At 38.9% G+C, this 23,547-nt stretch overlaps 1 protein-coding gene across 2 annotated transcripts in view; it reads left to right on the plus strand.

Moving 5' to 3' along the window:
* The window catches only part of diaph1 (diaphanous related formin 1), a 101,403-nt gene that overhangs the window by 63,974 nt on the left and 13,882 nt on the right, over nt 1-23,547 (plus strand). For both annotated transcript variants that reach the window (XM_023328741.1, XM_023328742.1), the window contains 8 exons: nt 19,405-19,500; nt 19,599-19,693; nt 19,953-20,054; nt 20,612-20,851; nt 22,094-22,223; nt 22,556-22,680; nt 22,809-22,973; nt 23,316-23,448. In XM_023328741.1, coding sequence (XP_023184509.1) covers nt 19,405-19,500; nt 19,599-19,693; nt 19,953-20,054; nt 20,612-20,851; nt 22,094-22,223; nt 22,556-22,680; nt 22,809-22,973; nt 23,316-23,448 — 1,086 coding nt within the window. The remainder of the gene's footprint in view (nt 1-19,404; nt 19,501-19,598; nt 19,694-19,952; nt 20,055-20,611; nt 20,852-22,093; nt 22,224-22,555; nt 22,681-22,808; nt 22,974-23,315; nt 23,449-23,547) is intronic.

Here is a 23,547-nt window from a genome sequence, read left to right on the forward strand (position 1 = left end):
CCGCACCCCTCCTTTTAAACACTGAAGGCTGAATGTGTCTAACGCTACTGCTGTTTTTTTTGTTGTTTTTTTTTTAAGTCATGCAGTGGCTTTTTCTTGCAAACATGAACCTCCAACACTAAAGCTTGCACACACTTAGGGCGAGCATTAAACTGCATTAATAATAAAACGGACAGGCAGACGGCGTGGAACACATGTTTCTCCGAGTTGTGTGTTAATGGAAAAGCATGTTAGGCCATGGATGGAGGGGTGTAGAGTTGTACCACAGACTTGGGATAAGTCTTACCCTACAGGCTGGTGTGACCTGGATGCAAGCCCCCCTCCCTCCCCACTCCACTCTATTTCTTGCCTCTCTTACTTTTTCCTCTTTCCCATAATAATCTCTCCAATGCCCTCCCCCCTATCCCCACTTTGTTAATTTACGTGGAGTTAAAGCTCTTCATCTCTGGAGAGAGGAAGATCATCCTGTGGAGAGTTGACTCCATATGAGCTGATTAAATGGATAAAGATGAACTGATGGCAGATGCAGAGCGGTAGAAGCACAACTGAGCAAGGAAAAATTAGTTGCTGTGTGATGAGTTAGATTAAGATGGAGACGGTGGGTGTGGTGAGCCCACTAAGCCTTCTCGTACCATCTAATGTCAACTTTTATGGTTTGAATAGAGTTGATAAAAATTGACTAAGTTTAATGAAGTTTTTCTTTGTTGCATGAAAGAACAGTAGCAGTGAATTAAAACAGCCTTAGTCTTGTCATTTTTTTTATCCCCCTTCCAGCCTCTCTGCCACCTCCTCCTTCCTCTTGCACTTTCTCTCTGATGTTGCTGAGAAAGTGTGTGTCTGTGTGGTTGGCGGAGGATATTCTGAGCTTGGGCCATGTATGTGTGTGCATCAGAGTTTAATTACGGTGTGCATAGAAACGAGTGTAATTAGCCAGCGCTCGCTTCCCTGCCGCCCAGCTAACAACCAGCATCCCCTCTGTGCCTGCTCTTTCTCTCCCTGCCTTTCTTCTTTGTCTCTCTCCCTCCCTCCTTCCTCTTGTCTCCTGCCTGTTGCCACAACGACAAGCCCCACTCCGCCATTGTTCCCCGCTGTTCTCCAAGAACAAAGGAGGAGGCTATTAGCTCCCTGAGAGAGGAGTGGTGGAAATGGAGGATAGGAATGGAGGGAAAGAGAAAGAGGATTGCTGTGAGAGTGGGATGATGAGCGTGGGGAAGAGAGAGAGAGCCGACGAACAAGTGAGGGAAGGAGAGAAACAAGCACGAAGGAAGTGCACAAGGACACAAAGGAGATGGATAAGGGAGCAGAGTTTGGGAAATTTACAAAAAGAGGTGAAAGAATGGAGAGGGAAAAAAAAAAGAGCACAAGCATTAGAGGATAAATCGTTTAGAAGAGTAGAGAGGTTTATGGGGCAGTTGAGATTGCCCTTTTTTCAGAAGAAAGAATTGAGTTATGAAGTCATTATGTTTAATTTCGAGAAACATACTTTTCTCTGCAGTTTCTTCCCCTTTTTGCCCTTTTTCTGTCCATTACGGCACAAATTTGAGAACCGGTGTGTTTGTGTGTGCTTGTGGAAGTGTTGATGCGTACGCTTCTTTGTGCGCTCATGACTACGTGTCCTTGCTCGTCACTTGTCTCCGTGTGTGTGTGTGTGGTCCGTTTGAGGGTCATTAGCAGAGAGTGTAGGCGGGTAATGCCCCGTCTACAATGCTGGCCATCTGAATGTTAACAGATTGTAATTTGAGACAGAAAGTGAATTTGGTTTCCTCGGGAAAATGGAGCAAATTACACTTTTATGGCTCTCTGCCACTGTCCTTTGCTCCTGCCATTACTCACAATGTGTAGTGAGGGGGAGATCAGGTGACTGGGAAGATGTCCTTATTGGTGAACACAATTTAAGAGTGGTGACAAAACTGGAGTTTATGGTGTACATGTGGAAGTTTTTCACTTAAGAGCACCTTTCTGTATGAGTTTAAAAGGACCTAAAGGATGTATAGGTGATCCGATTTGTGCTTGTATAGCACCAAACTACAAAAAATAAATAAATAAAAATCTCATGCCACTTTACAAAGAGGGCCAAATCAGATATGATTGCATAGAATCCTGTTCAGTTCAAATTAATTTCAGATTAGTCCATTTAAGTCCAATATAACACAATGACATATTCACATTAAAATCAAGTTACATGTATTTCAATTAAATTCCTATTACATGCAGTACAGTCAGTTGGTCGTATAATGCCATCTGGTAAAAATATACCCAGCAATTGCTTCTAATATTTGACTAAATTAGGACATTTTGGGCATTTCCTAATCCTGATTGTCCCAATCGTCAAGATTTTTCTTTTTACTTTTGAAATCTCTCCATGGTCTTTTTCAATTTTGGTTATACAGTATGTTTGTGGTTTCTCAGTTTTTCAGATAACTTAACTGAGATTCATGAAACAACTATGTAGTTTCTTTATTCTTAGTGTATAAAAAAGTTTGAATACATGTAAGCCACACCACCAAAAACATTTTCTAAATGCATATTTTCATAATACCAAAATAGGGCAGTATTAATTTTCAAATTTTGTAAACATCCCTATTAAAACATAAATTTAATTTCTGTGGAAAAATTAATTTTTTTGAAAGACAAAGGGTTCTTTCTAATGAAGATCAAAAACACTAAAGTAATGTTTGTCTTAATTTGTCCAAAACTTATAAATATATTCAAGTGGATTCCGGTCAGCCTCTATTTAAATACAATAAAAGTATTTAATTTATTGCAACCCAGTAAACTAAATATGCTTGTAGTGCTGGAAGTGTAGGCTCTAGATTCAATTGGGGAAGTATCCGTTTCTAAACTGTGTAAACAAGGACCTGCAAGTGTGTCACACAGCAGATGTGTCCAGTTTCAGTCTTTCTAGGAATTTTGCATCATACTTTCTTTGTCATGTAACAGAAGATTTTTTTTAACTGGCAACAGCAACTCACTGAGGTATATACGTATGTGTATATATATATATATATATATACTTTTTTTCAGTTCAGCTCTTCAATTGATTGAGCACTTTGGACTTACTGTGCATATTTTTTGTCAAATATCTAATTAACTATATAATTTGGCAAGGGTATTAGATTCTTATAATACACCCTCACCAAATTTTTTCTTGTAATTAAGCAGAAAGTGTAGGGGCCTTTTGTCAGCCAGCTGACTGGCAGCGCTATGTTACCCTCTGCTCCTTCATGTTAGAGAAAACGGATCAGTCTGGCACTTTCTCTGTAAACAGCCTTTAAACTGTACAAATGAATTTAACTTTTGAAAATCTTGAAACGAGTAACTAGCCAACAGCTAGTTACTCAAACAACTTGATTAATTTGTTTAGGCAGATGAAGCGCAACTCCAAGAGCTGGCACAGCAGTTTAGAACAAACTATTCTGGATTATAATATTTATAACAATAAATATGTTTATAATGAGTGGTACTGCCTCAGCGGATGTGATGCACTATAGGATCTCACTTTAGTAAATATATGGAGTTTTTACTTTTAAATGTCCTTAGGTTTTTCCCATTGACCTAAGGTTATCTGGGAAGAACTGTTTAACTCATTAAAGTTTGATTTCTTTTTAATATTCACCTCACTTATGTTCTTCTTGACATCCTGCATATATTATTTTATTCACTGCTGACTTTGGCCTGGCTTTTTGACACCATGGAGGGCTTGAAATGGGTTTCAAAGTTGAGATGCTTCTGATTCAGTATTTCTGTTATAATCTGAGCGATATTTCCAGTAGGGAATGTAAAGGTACGCTCTGACCCTGCTCACTCTCTGCTGCTCTGTATGCAGCGGTGGGTCTCGTAAATTTTCTCAGTGCCAGTACACTCTGAATCAAACAATTATTATCAGAGGGTTATTTAAATATCGACTTACTTGTGCTTGAGAAAGGAAAATTGTAGAGTGAAAAATCCACCTGGAACATTTCGGCAGTTCTGCAATTGCTGTCCATCAGCTATAATACAGCGGCAGAGTTACCCTTGAAAGCAGGGCAGACACTGTGCCCATTTATTAGACCAGGATGATTGTAGCGTTGAGTTAACTCACATGTTGAATTTGAATGAGTTTTGCAACTTCTCTGCTTGCAATGGAGTAGTCACCATGTGGATTTTTATCTGAACAGAAATGCCAAGCTTAATCTCTTTTGTCCATTTCCATGTACGTATTAATTTGAAGTAATGACTAACTCCAATGCCTTTAATACAAGAGGGGAAAAAAAATCCCTGTCTTAAATGTTACATTGGACTTTTTTAGTTTTACTCAGCAAGGTTAGACTGCCATTTTTGTAGCTGTACAACCTTCTTTCCCATCTCTTGATTTTGAAATAGATGCTCTCTAGTAGTAGATGTAAAATGTTATTCTCTGTTAAAAAAACATTATTCTGTTTTTTGTACTGCATTTTATTTAGTTTTTCCCTTTTGTTTTGAGATGATGTGAATAATTTGATAATTTCAACATTATTAGTTATTATATGATTATAAAAGAAATCCTTCTAGAAAGGGTTGGCTCTTTCATTCACTATAGTTATGTGTGTGGGTTTGCTATTTTTGGTGCCTCTTTTGGATAACAAAGGATGAACTCAAAGGCTTAAGTTAAAAGGCGTACAAGAAATCAGAAAAGCATTAAGATTCTTATCTCATTTTAAAAAAGTAACATCAAAGAAAAGGAATTAGTTTTTGATTAGAAATGAATCCCCCTTTTTCTGGAACTGAGTGAAACAGCAGCCAAGGTTGACTCAAGGGCAACATTTCACAGCCAGCCAGTTGATGTTAGTGCAGCTACACACAAGTATACTCACACACGTATAACACGCTCATATGAGGATTCACCTGCCTGACCTGGCAGATCCTTTTCCCTGCAGTGGGAGATAGGGAATATTTTTTTTTCCTTTCCTGGTGATGTGTTGCTTCTTAGCATCTCAAAGATTGTATTACCTCTTAGTGGGGGGAGCACCAGTGGGGAAGTGTCTCCATCAGTACAACTCAAGCTTTTGCATAGATTTTCTTTCATTTTGTACTTTATTCTTTTCCTTACCTTTCTCTCCATGATTTTTTTAGCCCCTCTGTCGTCCTCTGTTCCTCTCTCAATCGCCTCCTCTCCCTGAGCTGACGTTTGCTGTCAGGCAGCCTTATTATTTTTGTTCTTCAGAGTTCTGATTAGAAATCTTCTGTTCCCTCTCTTTCTCTCTTCATCCCTCTCCTTTGCTTGGTCTCTGTCCCTCTGGCCCACCCCCACAATCAGCTCTGTCCAATATTGTTTCCCTATTGCTTTTTCTCTCACTTTTCCCCCCATTCTTTTCATCGCTACATTCAGTTTGGCACAATCGAATTCATTCCGTCTCCCTCCATCCTGTCTTCGATTGTATCTTTCCCATCTCGGGTTTTTAAGGTCAATTTTATTTTTCTGTCTCACAGCCACTTTTTTTGCTCAGTATAAAGTTATTGCTGTAGTTACAACCAAGGCTTTGTCTCTGTTTTTTAATAATACTACTTTATCCTCACGTAGCCTGTTTTATGCACCTCCTTACAAGAACATGGCGTACTCAGACAAGGTGAATACCATCGCAATTAGTTTCTAGATGTTAACTTATGGATCTTGAATTAAGATTATCAAATTTAAAGGATGTTAGAACTTCTTATGGCAAGTTAATTCACCAAGACTGTTAGCTGGTTTGCCAAAGTATCCAGGAGTTCACTGTGCAACCGGACAGCAAAGGAGAAAGAAGAGGGTTGTCATGGTGATATGAATCCCTTGAGGGGATATTTCTCCCCCTCATTTACTCTCTCCCCAAGTCTGCATCTTGTCCACAACATGATTTTTTCTTTTAGGTTTTCTTGCTTCTTCTGGTCTTCCTCTGCGTATCACTCTCAGCTCTCCTGTTTGTTTGTTGTCTCCACATCTCAGGCGTTTTATTTTTTCTTTTCTCTCTCTTAATGTCTTCTTTTATTCCCATCTTTCTTCTTTTTCCTCTTTCTGTCTTCATTCTTCTGTCCCTGTGGTCCTCACCTCTTGTCCGGGCATCGAGGGAGGAGAGAAGCAGAGGAAGGAAAGGAATGCTAATTTTGTCACCACAGTGACGGAGTAGAGAAGGAGAAACTGAAATAGGAGAGAGAGGAAAATGTCACTTGTCTGAGGAAATGAGATGGCCATTGCACTCTGTTTGTGTATGTGTATGTGTCTGCATGCGTCTCCACTGAAAGATCAGGGTGACAGTTTGGGTGACATTGTGTGTTTTCCTCTGCTTTACCTCACTAAGTAAATGAGATGTATAATATAAATGTGTAAATTATTCTACGGTGGCCAAAGGGTTGTATATCTATGCTGTGTGTCTGCACATTTGTTGTTGTTGGTTTTTGTTTTCCATTGGTGTTTAATGTGGTTTTCTGCCCTTGTTGTTTTTCCAAGTCAATTATCAGTCTCTCACTTCTTCCCTCTTCACCTCTCAGTCATGTCGGAAGTGTAATCACGTTCAGGGGCTGAACTGAGGCAGAGATGGGGAGGTTGATGGGAAGGAGAGGGGGGCAAGAGAGAGTTTGGAGCGAATGCTAGAAAGAGGAAGAGAAAAAGGAAGGAAAAAAAACATCGGTATGTGTACCCAATTACCACTCCAGCCAGCCCAAAGTCACCTTCGCAGAGAATGGACGCACGCACTCTCAAAATAGCTGCTTCCATCCCGCCTCCTCTGTGCGCGCATGTATGTGTGTTTATTATAGTGGTGATGAGGCAGACTGAATAATATCATGGCCTTCCTCTCGTCCGTCAGCACAAGGCTTATTATGAGTGTGTCATCTTGTGTGTGTGGGTGTGGAAGAATGTGGGTGATTGTGTGTGTCCTGTGTCTGATTGCGCTAGCTGATTGAGTCCTGGCCCTGCAGTTTTCAGGTCCTCATCCTCTGATTAGGTGTTGCAATGTCTGAAAGAGGAAGAAATCTTGTGTGTTAGTTGAAAAGACTTAGAAGGAGAAACCTGAGGGCAGTGGCGTTCACCAGAGCCTGTTGCTCTGGTTCTTAGTAAGCAGGTTCTCAGTCTTTTGTTTGGGTGAATTCTTGCATGAAAAAAAAATTGACTTGTTTGCCTTGTTATGAAAAAGTTTTTAGCAAAGTGTAATGTCTTTTGCATCTCTTGTTATTGTTTGTGGCCATACATACCACCTAAACTTCTTGCAACTACAAATATTAATGTATTTTATTGGGATTTTAGGTGATATTGTTTTTGAAGAAAAAGATGTGTATTTAGCCCCCTTATCGCTGTACCTCTAAAGTAAAACAGTAATTTAATGTCCCTTGAGCACAGCTGTTCTATGAATATTTTTAGAAAACAAACATCCTCATGAAGACCAAGGAACACAACAGACAGAGCAGGGGTAAAGTTTCAGCAAGGTTTAAAGTGGGCCGAGGTCGTAGAACAGCCACAGGTCACTTTTAAGGACAAGTAGAAAACTGAAAACCAATTTCTGAGGCTTAAGAAGTGCTCTTTACAGGTTGCTAAAGCAAACAAAAACGTGCTTTGAAGAGACTGAAATGAACTTTTAGGCCTATAAGCGGAGTCCCTTGTGTTTGAAAACTAATAGTGCACATCCCTGGAATTCACATGCTGTCTGGGGAAGTATGGAAGTATATTTCAATGTTTTCTAGGAGAAATATTGAGATTCTAGACTTTAAGCTTTTTTCCATTGTTTGAATGTTGTCCTTCCTTCCACCATTCCTTTGTCCTTCTTGTCCTTTTGTCATTGCTCCCCATGTATACTTGTATATATTTTCTGTCCTTCTTTTTGCATTTTCCTTCTTCATGTCCTCCCTTCCTTCCTCATACACTTATTTGTTCCCTCCTTCTTGTACTTATTTCTTTATTTTCTTTATCAGTTTTCCTTCCTATCTTTCCTACTTCTATCCTTCTTCCCTTCCTCCTATCCTTTCATTCCTTGACTAAATTCTTCATTCTTTTGAGGCTGGAAACAAATATGTGAAAACCCTACATCCCCCAGAGCACTCAATTTTCCCTTTCAAATGTGGTGGTGGCAGCATTATGCAGTAGGGAAGCTGTTCTTTTGCAGGGATAGGTAATCTCATGAAGTGGTTCAGGTGAAAGTATATTCATGAACTTAAGTGGCCTAGTCAACGTCTTGACCAAAATTCAACTGAGAATCCTTGTTAAAACTCAAAAAGTTGCTCAGATGTACTCTGTCTAATCTGATTGAAGTTAAGCGAAGAAGAATGAGTGAACATTTCATTCTCTGAATAAATTGACTTGAAGGTGTAAATATACACATAAAACTTGTTTAATTTGTCAAAAGTTTTGTAAAGGACTAATCCTTCAAACCATAATTTATGCCCAACCTTGTGCTGGCCCTTTACATAAATCCTGATAAAATATATTGAAGTTTTTGAAAGTAATATGACTAGATGTAAACACTGTACTGTTGCAGACAGCGTGGGACCTCATAAGCAAACAGAGCGACCATATGTGTGTTCCCTTGTTAGCAGTGTCCTCCTTTTCTCTTGGCATTTAATTAAGAGACAATAGACCTAACACTGCCTGCTATCCCACTGTCTAGTGAGAAAAACAAAGAACAGACCAGAACAAGAGAGGGATCAAGTTGGAAAAGCTATATGCGTAGAAAATAAGGAAGGCAAGTGCCAGAAATGTTCAACCAAAAAGAATAATAGAATAAAGAGGAAGAAAAACCAAAGAGGGATTACATGAGTTGGAATAAGTGGCTCGAGCTGATGAGGAAGAAAGCAATACAAAGCATGAAATAGTGCAGACTGATGAGGATGTAAGGTCCACACACATTTTCTATTTCCTCTGGTGAATTGAAGCCATTCATTTCCATAGCCGCCTGAACATTATGCAAGCGTGCATGTGGTTTTCAAGCAGTAATCTGCTCCGTCTTATTTTTTATTTTCCATCTGTGTAGGATCTTTCACTCCATCGCTTCCAATCTTTCGCTATCACATCTGACTGATTCCTGTGGAATGAGTGCATGTGGGGTTGTACGCGCCCCTGTCTTTGGTTAGAGAACACATCCCTGTGTATCCTGGCTGAGCATCTTTGCTGTTCTCTCACCCTCTCCTGTCAGCGTGTGGTGAGTGTTGAGATAGTGGGTTAAATTTTAATGGTGCTGCCATCTCTGAGTAGCTTCTAAAGGGGGCCAATGCAGACTGACACACTCACTGAGCCGTAAGCAGAGACAAGACGGAGATAGGGACGATAGCTGGGTAGACATACACACATTCATGTGGGGCCCTGTATAAACAGGTAAATAATAAAAACCCGATTCTGTCTTTGTTTCACTATATTTTGGGCTGGGTCAGGTTGGTTTCCTACAAACCAGAGTCTAGTACTTTAGAATTTCAGCTCTGCCATGAACTTTTTAGGTACTGTTTTAAATCATCACAGTGAATTGTAGAGAATGTGCAGTCATGCTTTGAATAAATGAAATAAATCACATGTCCTCCAGTAGGTTTAACCTTAAAGAAGATAATCCTGACATAATTTCCTGAGACCTTAGAGCTGCTGTGAGCCCTAAAACATTACCCTAAAACATTACGTTACACTTCCCTTCAATATTTTGTCATTTATAGAAAACTTTAAAAATCTCTGCATACTCGCACACTGCCTCTAGGAATGCATTAGGTGAGCATAGCAGCCAGTTTGAACTCAGTCAAGCAAACACTTGTGCTTATAAGCACATTCTCTGAGCCATATTGTGTGTTGTTCCTTGATTGTTTTCATTCGGCCAACATCACATAGCTGTCTGATTGGCAACATTTCCCCTGATGGCTCACTAAGCACATGGAGGGATTAGGTGTGTGTTTTTGTGAATCCTTTGTGATTGTTTGTGTTTTTGTCTGTCTTTTTTTTCATCTTGCCCCAACAGCAGCCAATTCCTGGGAGAGGGCAGCAGACAGATGTTCGAGGACAGAATTCACATATCTATCTCCCAGTTTAAATATCATTTTCTCCTGTGTAGTTTATTTTTGTGAGCTGCTGCTTCTTTTCCAAAGAGGTTAAATCTAATTTCACAAACTTGGAGTGGTACAGCATCCCAGTAGATTATGAAGTAAACTTTTTCTGAAGTTCTTGAGTAGAGGTACAGGTTGCCAGCTCTCATTGCTTCCAGCTTCTTAGTTTCACTGATCTTTTGGTATTGCTGAATTTTAAAACTACCTGGAGCTTTAAAACTATATGGCAAAAAGGGGAGATTCTTACTGAGGCAGGGCAATGAAGTTAAAACTGAATGATTTTGTGGAATTTATTTCAATGACAGTAAAAGTGATAATTTTGGTGTTGACAGTGACTTTGGAAAAGTAGCCTATTTGGTGGGTATTTAATGAGTCATTTTATTACCTCTGGAAAATGTAAATTTCAACTTATTTTCACTCAATCAAGAAGTTTATTTTTGATAATCATGATTGGCATTTTCCAAACATAATAAATCATGCTGTGTATATGGAAAAGTCACAGTTTCAGCACAAAATTCTTCAGGTGTATTTAGAGAAAAGTACAAAAAAAGTACATAACTAATCAATTGCAACCCTTTTGCTTTATTAATCCTTGATATTTTCATGAAAACAAAATTCTAGAAAAATCACCTTTAACACATTATTGCTGAAACTGGCACATACATTTAAAAATGAAAACCAAGCCCAGAAACTATCTGGACTTCAGTTGCATTTTTTGGCTGCAAATAGATTAGTCCAGGGGTTAAATATATATGTATGGTATGTGACAAAAAGCATAGTGGTTGTAGTAACTCTGAAGTACTACGTGAACTGTGAAGTAAGTACGTCTGAAACCTCCAAGACTCTTAATAACATTGGCCTTTAAGCCAAGCTGAGTAGCAGAGCCTTGGGGCCTTGTCAAGGAGGTGACCAATATCTTGACAGTCTCTCTAAAAGCACCTATGAAGTCCTCTGCCAGAAGGTCTGCCATCTTGGCAGCACTTCAACATTAGGCTTTTAGTGGCATGATAGAAACCACTTGTGTGGGGGAGAAAAGGCTTAAATGATGCTTGAAGTTTGCCGAGTGATATTTAAAAGGATTCTGAGAGCATGAAGGAAAAGCTGTTCTGGTCTGAAGAGACAAATCTTTAACTGTTTCAAGGACAGTATCTGGCAAACCCTAGGCGCAGCTCATCGGCTGGCTAATATCTCTGCGCTAAAGAGTCATTTTGGTCCCGTCATGCTTTGAGGGGCTTGTCAAAGAATGGAGTAAGCATTCAGATGCACATGTTCTCCAAGGAAAACCTGCATGAGAGTGTGCAAAATGAAACTGGATGACCTTTTGCAATCACCAGATGGCCAAGACAGAACTGGAGTGGGTTCAGGACTTGACTGTCCTTGAGTGGGCTGCCAAAAGCCCAAACATGAATCCCCTGGAGAACATCTGTGGAGAGACGTGAAGATTGCGCTTCCCAACCACTCAGAAGGTGCTGAAAGAAGTCTGCCAAAGAGAATTTTATGAAGTGGCCAAATCCAAATTTAAACGACTTGTAGGGACTAAAATTAATTGTAAGTTGGCTGAAGTGCATTTTAAAATTGCTATTTGTTTAAATCTGAACAATGTTTGATTATTAATCGTAAATTAAACCACCATAGCATTATTGAAAGGCGAATCTTGGTCATAATTAAAAAGAAATTAATTTAAATATCAGTGTAAAATGCATTTGAAAGGTCTAAAACTGATGTCAGCTGTGTGTGTAGAGAGTCATTTCTCTCTGTTAATCAAAGCAATTGTTGCAGTCCTCCTTAAACTAGGCTCTAATTTCTTTTTCTTTATTGGTATTAAATTGACTGAATAACCTAATCTTTATTCTTTTCCTTTTTGTTCGTATCTCCTTCAGCTCTGCCTCTTCTGCAATTTCTCGACATGGATACTTATCATTAATTCACATCTTTTTTGTCTTTTTCCTTTTTTCCACTTCTCTCATTTCCTTTGCCTCATTATATTAATATGTTCCCAGAGAACAAAAAAAAAAAAACTTAACGGCAACCACCAGAAACGGCTCAATGTTTTTGCCTCCAGACAGACACTCAACTCTCTGTATGTGCAAGTCCTGCGGGTGATGACTGACATTAAAAATGGCAAATTTCCCCACTTCCTCCCTCCCATCCCCTTTTCCTCTGTGTGTCTTGCTCAAGGGATAATCAGACCTGGCAAAACTGGCCTTGTCCTCCTCCTTGTCACAATTGTGTGTCGGTGGACAAATTTGTGCTTGTTCGCACAGTCTTTTTCACCATGCGGTCAAGTCACAATTGCTAATCAGGCCTCTGAGCTTTGCCTGGAGGGACCAAGAGGAAAGGAAGAGGGAGGAAGGGTGGTCAAATGATTGAGTGCTTTCCTTTGTCCTCATCACTGAAGCAGAGATAAATACGAGAAAGGATGGATGGTTTCAGACGAGAGGATGGAAACTGAGGGATTAACAGGATGAGAGTGTGCACCAGCACTCTGACACGCTTTTAACTGTCCTCCATGGCATGACACCGTGTAGACCTCCATTTTTCTCTGTCCTCCTTTCATCTATATTTCTTTCCATAAGTCAGCGCTGCTTGTATTCATAGAGCTCTATCATGTATTCATCCCTCTCCCTCTTTTTTTTCTTGCTTCTTCTAGTTCCCACTCACTTTGCTATCTTTCCATAAGGTAATAACGAATGTTTGAGAGCTGACAGGAGTGCTGTACCTAATCCCCTTTGCCCAGGGCAAATGTGCCTCATGGGGTGCACTACTGTTGGAGTTCATCTAACTTTTTAATTGAGATGGAAATCCAATTTTTAAGTTTTCATTTCTACTTCTCTGCTCTTGTAAATGAGACTGCATGGTTGTGCATGTATCATACCAGCTGTCGGTAAGAATAGTATATGTTGCCAGTGGGGATATGCTACAAGGTAACTGGCCTAGGCATTGACCAGCATTTAGCTGTGCTTCCTAAGACTGACCTCAATGAATTTGGAGGCTCTAAGAGCTTCCTACACAAACAATGATGTTCTGTCCTTTGTTTACAACCATTATTCTTAAGTCATTCTGATTTCCTTACATAACGCTCTGTAAGAAGTCTCATTGGTCAGTGAAATGCACACAACGTGTACAGTGCCTGTAAATGTCACTCCATAGCAAGAAACAAGGATCAGACCTGATTGATACCCAGGCTACCAGAGAGCCTGGTTTATAGCGTAATTCACTCTCTTCTCCATAGAGGGAGCACTGTGCTGTGAAGGCCAGAGATGCATCAAGGGCATTCACACTTTGAATAACAAACACCATAGCACCACAGAAGGACACAGTCTGAGTCACTCACTCTCACACACACAGCTGGTTTGGGCTTCTGAACAATGAGTTTTTGTCTTTTTGTTGTTTCTGTGGACTGCATAAAAAGGCTCTGATGTTGCAGGTGGCTTCAAGGTCACTTCCTCATCATATTTGTCCTTTAAACTTCTTTCCCCTTTTATTTGCTTTCTCGTGGTCTCGGGTTTCACACCTTTATTTGCACTCGCTCCTTGTGATTTGATTTTCTTCTACACTCTGTAGCTCTCCCACACTCCCTCCCTTTCTCCTCCTTGTAATTAGCTAGTGTAATTGCTGTAGTAAATCTTTTCTGATGTCCCAAGGAGACTGGCTGATATAGGACTGATTTAATAAGCACACCATAGCGGCTCACCTCTCCCTCTGTGTTGTGTGTGCGTGTAAGTGCACACATACACCGGGGGGGTAGCTCTGTATCTTCTGTTATTTGCTTTGGGGATTTATTGGCTGTTTGTGTGGTTTCAGCAAGTGCAAATTCAAGTTCAAGGTAGTGCTGTGTCGATGTGTCAACCACAGTGTGCCTTATCAGTTATGCGGGTGGCATACTCGGGTGTTCAAGTTTGTGTGTCTCATCAGTGATGCTGCTACGTGCCATGTGTGCGTCATCACCGAAGACCTTCATGGCCAAAAGAGCACAGAGAGGTCATATTGGTCCTGGGAGAACAACACTAACAGCCTCACATCCATACAAACACAAGCCAACTGACCGAATCATGGGCCTTTCAACAGCCTCCAGGATCACCTTTGCACAAGCAGTGTTGTTTAAACTTTTTCTTCCTTTTTTTGTAGTAAATGGTATGGTTAGGGATTTGTCTGCTTTTTGTTGTAGAGCAGCAGTTTAGCAGTATGACCACTAGAGGGCAATGTGACTCCACACATGAAATGTGGGCTCATTGTAAAACCCACACATTCTTCCTCCTTGTTCTATCATTTCTATTAGAAAAATGATTTTAAAAAACTTGAAACGTTATTTTTTTACCAGTTGACATTGATGAAGACAAGGTCAAATGTAATAAAGGCAAAATATTCTTTAGGATCTCTTTTGCAGATTTGTACTGTTTTGTATATATATTTTTGTGTTATTATTTTTCTTTTTCTTTTTTTTGCCAACAAAACTTATTTAAATCATTGTTACAGTTTATTAGTAGTACTATGATTGGCCATGTATAATTATTAAGGTATTAAATCAGTTTACTTTTCTATACTTTTAGCGTAAACGACAAAATGTATTTAAATCATTGTAAATTCTATGTAATATATATATATATATATATATATATATATATATATATATATATATATATATATATATATATAATTAGCTTCTAACTAGTAAAACACTAAAGGATTGGGGGTAAAATTGTTTTGGTAATTTTATTTATTTATTTTTTCTTTGTTTACAGTAAAAGTTTTTGTTTCATCCAGCAGCTCAGGTCGATCAATTAGAAGGAAACTTGTCTTTTTCAGGACACAATTTGTTTTTTATTTTTTGATTTATAATAAATAAAACCATAAATAAAATTTGTTTAAATTTCACCTGCAGTTGCACTTTTCATGCGCCAGGGGAGCGCAAGGGAGCAAGGTCCTAGTCCCTCCCATATGCCGTCCCCCTGCGTCCTGGCCCTCCCACATCCTGCCCAGTCCCCCTCCCCACTGCCCCACCCTGCCATCTGGTGCTTTTCACACAATGGCGTGCCCGTGGACACATGCACGTACGCACACACCGTCGGGAATCTTTTCTCCTCATTTCCTTTCACAGTGGAAAAACAGGATGAAGGGGCTCTTTCAGCCTTGTGGTTACCCTGGAAACTCTTTTATTCTTCTCCTGTCAAACTCTTACATCGCAACACCAACACTTCTATATAATGTGTCAGAATGGAAGTTTAAAGTTTAAAGGGACCAGAGCAACAGCTGTCGCTCTGTCTGCCATAGTTGACACAAAGAGCAGCTTTTCCCCTCATTTTTTTATGTTTCTTGTCTGTCTTCTCAGTTTTAATAGTTCTAAACTTCTAAAGTTCTAAACTAAAACCATGTGAAGTTCTTTATTAGTTTCCATGAAATATCAAAGATTTGGCACAGGCTGTATGTGTGTTTTTCTTTCTGTGGATCACATTCAGAAGCCTTTTTTTTTTTTTCCAAAGAACTTTTCAGCTCAGGAATATTGATGTTTAAACTCGACTCCCTCTTCTCAGTTTCTGTTTAGACAGCTTCCAGACCTGGAATGCAGAATGGAAAAAGTTAGGTTGGTATTATATAAAGTTAATATGAGGGTTTTCTTCCATCGTGCCACAAGGGGGCCCATGAAAAACTCTTGATGCTACAAATATACAATGAAACACATCATCTGTAAGCTTTTAGCGGGTTAAAAATAAACCACTGGGATCTACAAACAGGGAGTGGTGATGAAAGGATGAATAGGCTACATGAAAAGGCTGAAAAAGCTGTTGTGAAGAGAAAAGGTTTTGCTTTATGAAAGAGGGATGAAACTTCTTTTGAGTCCATGCTTTAGGTTCAGCTTGGAAAGATATGAAAGAGTTTTATGTTTTTAATTTCTTTGTTCGTCTCTTTCTACCCCTCCTTTTCTTTCTATATTTCTTTTTCTTTTATGTTTCAACTAAGCCTGGCTACACATCACTCTCTCCACTCCACATTTTTGTCCTTTTAAGGAGTGAGGGAATGAGAATGGAAAGCTAGCTGAAATGGGGTGAAGGACACTCTCCGGGCTCACTAACTGATAAACAGACTCCTCTTTGTGCAGACGGACACACAAACACTGACACACAGTTTGTTACGTATTGACAAAATCCCCATCATGACTTGGCTCCTCGTGATTCTGCTGAAGCCCCCTCCTTTTCCTTTCCCCCCCTCCAACTTTCTGCATTTTTTTGGTCTCTCCACATAATTAAAAGCAGATGTCAGCAATAGAAGAATTTCTACCATGACACACACACAGCCCCTGCCAGTGTGCGTTCACTCACACACCCACACACGCAGACACACATGGTGCCAAGCAGCTGTCGAGGGGAGAAGAAGGTGGGGGTGTTCCAGGAAAAGAGGATTGTGTGTCCGTCTGTGTTGAAGCAAAGTTGGTTTGTTTTTGTAATAAAACCTGTTTTTTGTTGACTATAAGCAAAACGGACCATAAAAAACATTTCTTTCATGTGTTTTCAGCACTCCACAATTGTTTTGTGCTGGAAATGTTCATATGTGTGTGTGTCTGGTCAGACATGTGTTCTGCCTCCATCATCTTTCTTTCCTCCCCCACTATGACTAAGTGTAACAGGATGCAATGCTCTGTAGTTGCCGCCAGAGGTGCCATCGGCTCATAAATGAAAAGCCCTTGTACATGTAGAAACCACGGAGCAGCCATTTTACAGTCTGCACACCAGACCCCATTTTATGAATCAGCTATGATGTCAACACAGCTCAGACTGCGTCTATTGGCTAAGGCGCAGCCCGAGCTTTAGCTCTGTACATCCACACATATGCTTCAGTTCTGGGTCTGCCTCTCTCTGAGACACACACACTGACCCACTGACATGATGCTTCCACTGGGTCACCAGTCCTGCTCAGAGGAATTTTGTAGTATCCTAAATCTGTGCAATAATAAATAAGTTTATTTGTTTATTACTGTCACAATAATAAAGTTTGCTGGATGATAAATTGTCCCAGAAGTTATTGCGATGGAGTATAATATTGCTGATTTGAGAGCATTTTCAAGCAACATAATGGCATAATAATGTAAGAACACATTCTCAAAGATTAATAAACATTAAATTCAGATGAACATTTAACACTGGAACTGAAAGACATTTTTTAAATATTCAAAATAAGTAAAACAGAAAAAAAACAAATAAAATAAATTATGAAGTCTTTGTAAACAAAATTGTCCTTAAGAAACAGTGGTAATTAACACCAATGCACCAAATTGAAAACTTTTGTCATCCAATTTTGGGAGAAGAACGGAGAAAACAGTTCAGTCGTGGAATTGGAAATTGTTGAGCCTGTTTCAATACATCGTGCGACTTATTGCTTGTTGTGAAGGGCCTAGCTGTAGTTTTTACTTTTCTTACAGATTTGCTGAAACATGGTTACTGTTGAATGTTGTAAATTTTCCTACTATTGTTTGTAGAAATACTTTTTCTCCAATTTTGCGTCTTGCAGAAATGAAAATTGGTTTAGAGATATAGATTTTAAAAAAAATCTCATCTCTCTTCCTGTAATATGTTCAGCTGTGGCTTGCTGTGGTTATGTGTTTGTGCAAAGATGTTATTTCCTTATTGATGTGTGGATTTTCCTATCCTGTGTCTATATTGGTTACCTTCCTGCCTTAGTTTCCTGCAGGGATTGTGAAAAGTATTGGATACACAATAGTGCTTTATATGGTAACCATGCACACAGGCACAGGCTGTTTTCATAATCCCAAATATACTAAAACAATGAAAATTGTTTGTTGTTGAAAAGTTCTTATTTCTGTGAGATACGTTTCATAAAGTGGAAGCTACTGCTGAGGCAAATGATCTTAAACCCAGTGACACACTCTTCTCCCTGTGTGTATCTAAATGAGGACATGGTGTCCTCATTAGGACTATTGGCAGTTCACAGACTGTTGAACTGACTGCCGTCTCTCATTCAGACAGAGGACTCTTTGGACAGACTTGTGGATGGATCAGTGGATGAATAGAGCTGTTATCCTGTGGCAATTATGTGACTATGTGGTGACTGCTGACACTTCCACTGTTTGAATCAGGCCTCTTCAATAAACTGTGCACCATGATAATAAAGAAATTAATGCATATAGGCTGTGCAACAAGCAGGTTGGGACTTATGCTGCTAGTAACACAAGTGAAAATAGATTTGTCTGTTTGATTTCTTGTCTTTTTTTTGTACAAGTTGCAATACTTTGCTTTAGTAGTACTTTACATTATGGTGTAGAAGCACCATACAAGAGAGCTATAGAGTCATCCTGACCAGCAGTGCTCTAGAAGTTCTCATTTAACAAGAATTAGTTCTAAGGTCAGTTTAAAGAGCTTAAAACAGAGCTAGTACATGATCACATTTAACCACCTAAACATTCTGGCCTGAATTCAGTCCCAACATGAGATGGTTTTAGCTCATGACACCGATATTCAATTTGCATTTAAATTGTGTCCTCATCTAGCACTTACATTCTGGCCTTCACACTTAAAAACATCTAATTATTCCTATCTTGTTCTTTTTGTTCGTCTAAATGTAGTGTGTGGTAGCAGAATTTCCCATAAAGCCGCTCTTATCTACTCACTTGGGGATAAACCAAAACTTAGATGTGAGATCAGCCATTTTTTATCATTACAGAAATCAAAATTGGTACAGAAAAGGATGGACACTTAATAGTTTTTACTTCGAGTCCTTAAACTTTTGAGGCATTGTCAGTTCTGTGATCATAAATTAATAAGCAGTGATTGAGTAGATATTTCCTGACAGGAACAGCAGGACAGCTGTGACATCCAGAACTCTGCTGACCTTAGACCCAATGTGCCTGGAAACAGCAAGCTGTTACGTGGCCAAAGTCCACGTGACTGTTCATCTTTCACTCTTAATTTTCATCCACTTCATATCCACCCCCACACTGACACATCCTTACAGTCACAACTCTGACCTTGTCAGAACCAGTTAATCTAAAGTGTCTCTTCTCAGTGTTTGTGTGTGCGTGCAGATGCATAAGTTTAATGCAATCTCTGAATGCCCCACAGTAAGCAGATGTCTGGCCACATTTAAAAAGCCCAAGCTCAACAGAGACGTTACCCACATTTTTAAGCCATTTCATGTTAGTTTGGTATTACCCGGGGCAGCTCAAACAAAAATCCAACACCTCAGTGACATCATACAGTTGGACGAGAGTGAAAACGGCAAAGGCCGTACCAACTCTGCCACTTTTAATATGCATCATACAGGCATTGTGATGCATATTAATCTATTGGTTTTTATCCTTCAGCAATACTTATCATACACCTATTCATGCTCCACAGTCGCCTTATGTGAATAAGACGGTTTGAATGACCTCTTGTTTTCTTTCATTGTCTCCAGTTAAAAAAGACCAGGATGGTGGACAGGAAAAACAGACACAGAAGAAGAAGGTGAAGGAGCTAAAGGTTCTTGATTCGAAATCTTCACAAAATCTCTGTAAGTCACTTCTACAGATTTTTTTTATTTTATCTAGAAGTACTTTCTTTTGTTTTTGTTCATGAGGCAATGTTTTTCTTTGTGTCTTCTTCATGTAGCAATTTTTCTGGGATCATTCCGTCTTCCTTACGAGGAGATCAAGAATGCAATCTTGCAAGTCAATGAGAAGATTCTCACAGAGTCCATGGTTCAGGTACCAAGATCATACCATTTTAGATACCATTTTATTTTATATTTGTACCCAATAAAAAAGGTTGCTTTGTCCTTTAAGATTACATATAATAGGATGCAGTTATGTAGGAGTCTAAACTCTACATGTTTATTCGTTTAATTAATTTTCTATTTTCTCCATGTCTCAGTTTATTTTATAAGTAGTCAGACATGCATTGGTAAACTGGTAACTTCAGGTATACATGAACATAATCTTCTATTTTGGTCTCTGTATCACATAGAACCTGATAAAACAGCTTCCGGGTCCTGAGCAGCTAAGTGTTCTTGGAGAGATGAAGGATGAATACGATGATCTGGCTGAGTCTGAACAGTTTGGAGTAGTGGTAAGAAATTATCACCACACACACATGCAAATAAATATAAAACACAAAGAATGAAACACAAGATATGTGCATATTAAGGTATATTTGGTGTTTGAACTCTTAAAATAAGCAGATATAAACGTTTTCAGAGTCTCGTGTAATTCTGGGTTTTAGCCATTCAGAGCGGCTGTGATCCCTAACCCCCGCAAATACTGGAGTCTAATGAATTATACATAGCCGTTTTGTTTTTGTGAACAGCCTAATGGCAACTAGTTTAAGTATCCGAATGTTCTGGACCTAATAGTTTAATTTATATGTGTATATACTGTATATGTGATGACTAAGCCCAAACATACCAGAGACATTGATTTGACATCATCACATTTAAAATGTTGACACTGAGCACTGCCAGTGTACGGGACACAAAATATTCTCATGCCCACAAAGAAAGCTTGTATTGTTCAGCTGTCTTAGATTGACTGTTACTAATGCACATCTGTGTTAATACACTCACTCACATACTGGCAACCACTGCACCAAGAAGGGCCCTCTAATCGTCCATACTCTGGTTTCTCCAGATGTCCAGTGTGAAGCGACTGATGCCACGGCTTCAGGCCATCCAGTTCAAGTTGCAGTTTGAGGAGCAGCAAAACAACATCAAGCCAGATGTGGTGGCTGTGACGGCTGCCTGTGAAGAGCTCAGGAATAGCAACACATTTGCCAAGTTGCTGCAGATCATCCTTCTAGTTGGGAACTACATGAATTCCGGCTCTCGAAATGGAGCCGCATTCGGCTTCTCCATATCCTATTTGTGCAAGGTGAAGAATAGATATGTTATTTAGGGGGGAAATGGATACTTATCCTTAAGAGGACTTTGATATGGAAATATTGAACAATGACCTGAATAATGGACTGTTATGCATAGTTGTTTCTTTGCAAAACCATTGATACTCCTTTTTGTCATGTTATGTTACACCCAATAGTCTCAGTGCATTTTCTTTCTGATGTCATAAACCAACACAAACCAACTGTAAAATTATTTTTTTTTGGCAACAAAAGATCTGAAAAGTGTGTAATCAATTTATATTCAGCTACTTGTACCAGTGCTTTGCAGAACCCACTTTTATTGCACTTAAAGCCACGAGCAGCTCTGGCTTTCTCTGCCACATTTCCACGTGAAATGACCCACTGAGAATTCAAACTGAGAAGCATCTCCCCCCTAACACGTATCCTGTACTTCCTTACCTTATGTACTGCACATTTCTTTCTGCACTTCCAAATATATATTTTCTTTCTTCCTGTACCATCACACTGCTACCGCTAACCAAGCCTAACTAGTTTTTTCTATGCAACTTATTGTTAACTTTAATTTTAACTGAATTGTCATTTGTTCATTTGTAAGTTGCGTTAAATAACAGGTGTCTGCCAAATGCATAATCATAATTTTCAACTCCTTGCCACAAATTCTCATTTGGACATAGGTCTGGGCTTGGACTAGGCCATTCTAACTCATGCATTCTTATCTAGAATAGAAATTAATAAAATAGAAATAACCTTTATTGTCCCTAACGGGGAAAATTCAGGTCTAACCGCACCTGAATTTGGGATGTCATCTTTTTTTTGACTCTTATGTATTTTTCAGCAAAGTCCATCCAAAGAAACATGGACTAGAGCTAAATCTAGAGCTGGATTTAGCTCTAGATTTGATAATGAAGGGAGCAGAATACAAATGCATACCACACTTCTCAGATCATCACATAAGATTCAATACACTAAAGTTCTGGAGAGATGAATAGTGTTAGTCATATCTCTAACACTAATTTGGCACTAATTTCATCAGCCAAATAATTTTACACAGTTTATTGATAGTGATAGTAGGTATATAAAATTTCAATGGAGGGTGTTAAGTAATTTATCTAGTTTCAGTGCCTACATCCTGTTAACTTTAACACACAAAGTCAGACTTAGGAAAACAGAAAACATGCAGGCATTTGATGTTTGATCGATTTTTTTTTTTTTTTCATGTGATCCTTTTTAAAATCAATTCTGTTTTCCATTAGCTGCGCGACACCAAGTCAGCTGATCTGAAGCAGACGCTGCTCCACTTTCTTGCCGATGTTTGCACTGAGCATTATCCTGATGTCATGAAATTTCCTGAAGAGCTTATTCATGTGGAAAAGGCCAGCAGAGGTATATAGGACACTCAGCCTTTAATCTAATCCAGTTTAAGCAATTAACTATCCACTTCACCTGGTTTTACCTACAAGACATGTATTTAAGATGGTTGAGGCTGCATTTTTCTACTGTAATCTCTATGTAATAAATGAAATATTTTGAGATTTTAAATGCCATATAACTTATAAATGATGATTCAGCTATATATCCATAGTCAGAAATGTGTGAGAATGATTTCAATACTTAAAGCTTATTATTATTAGCATATATTGAATATTTCTAATGCAATCTGATGTGGTCATATTACAGTCTTAAAATTTTTATTTTTTTTATTTTTTGTCATGCAGTTTCTGCAGAGACGATTCAGAAGAATTTGGAGCAAATTGGGCGTCAGATCAAAAGTCTGCAGAAAGATCTGGAAACTTTCCCTCCTGCACAAAATGAAAATGACCATTTTGTGGAAAAGATGTCTATATCCTTTGTCTATCTGATATAATACCAGTATTCTTATTAGAAAAAAAAACACAACAAATTTTATATTATTTCAACAACTAGCTGACTGGGATGTGAGTTTTACGTACCTTAACTGTATGATTTCACAGTTTTGTAGCCTACGCTCAAGAACAGTATGAGAAATTGGATGGGATGCATAAAAATATGGAGAAGCAATACACTGAACTTGGAGACTACTTCGTCTTTGATCCAAGAAAGATGTCAGTGGAGGAGTTCTTTGGAGACCTCCACAACTTCACAAACATGTTTCAGGTGTGTGCTTGGAAAAAATGGTTGTTTTAGTTTAAACACTGAAATCTTTACAGATGGTGTATAAAAATGGAGTTTGAAATATGTCATGGATGACAGGCAATTAAAACCAGACTTCAATCATGTCAGTTTATTCTGTGTTTTAACAGTAAATTCGCCTCTGGAACATTTTACTTGTTTTACTTGCTACAGGTTGTAACCATCATTCTGTTTTTGAAGTTTTGTTTACATTTCACATCCTCTTCAGATGCCTCTTTACTGATGATGCATAGACTTGAAATACTACTTTCTATTCTTGCACTGTCTTAGTTATATTTGCTGTGCTTTTTTTTCTTCCTTTTACAGCAAGCGGTGAAAGAGAACCAGAAGAGGAAGGAAGCTGAAGAGAAGATCAGGAAGGCCAAGCTGGCTAGAGAAAAAGCAGAGAAGGAGAAAGAGGAGAAACTGAAAAGAAGCCAGCTTCCCGACATCAACGCAGGTCATGATTGCAGAGTCTTTTGTTTTTACCTGTGTGTGACTGAAGCAGACTCACACAATCCACATCTCTCAATTTGTATTTCTCTCACATTCCAGTTGG

The sequence above is a fragment of the Xiphophorus maculatus genome, chromosome 23 (assembly GCF_002775205.1).
Source record: "Xiphophorus maculatus strain JP 163 A chromosome 23, X_maculatus-5.0-male, whole genome shotgun sequence".
NCBI classification, from domain to species: Eukaryota; Metazoa; Chordata; class Actinopteri; order Cyprinodontiformes; family Poeciliidae; genus Xiphophorus; species Xiphophorus maculatus.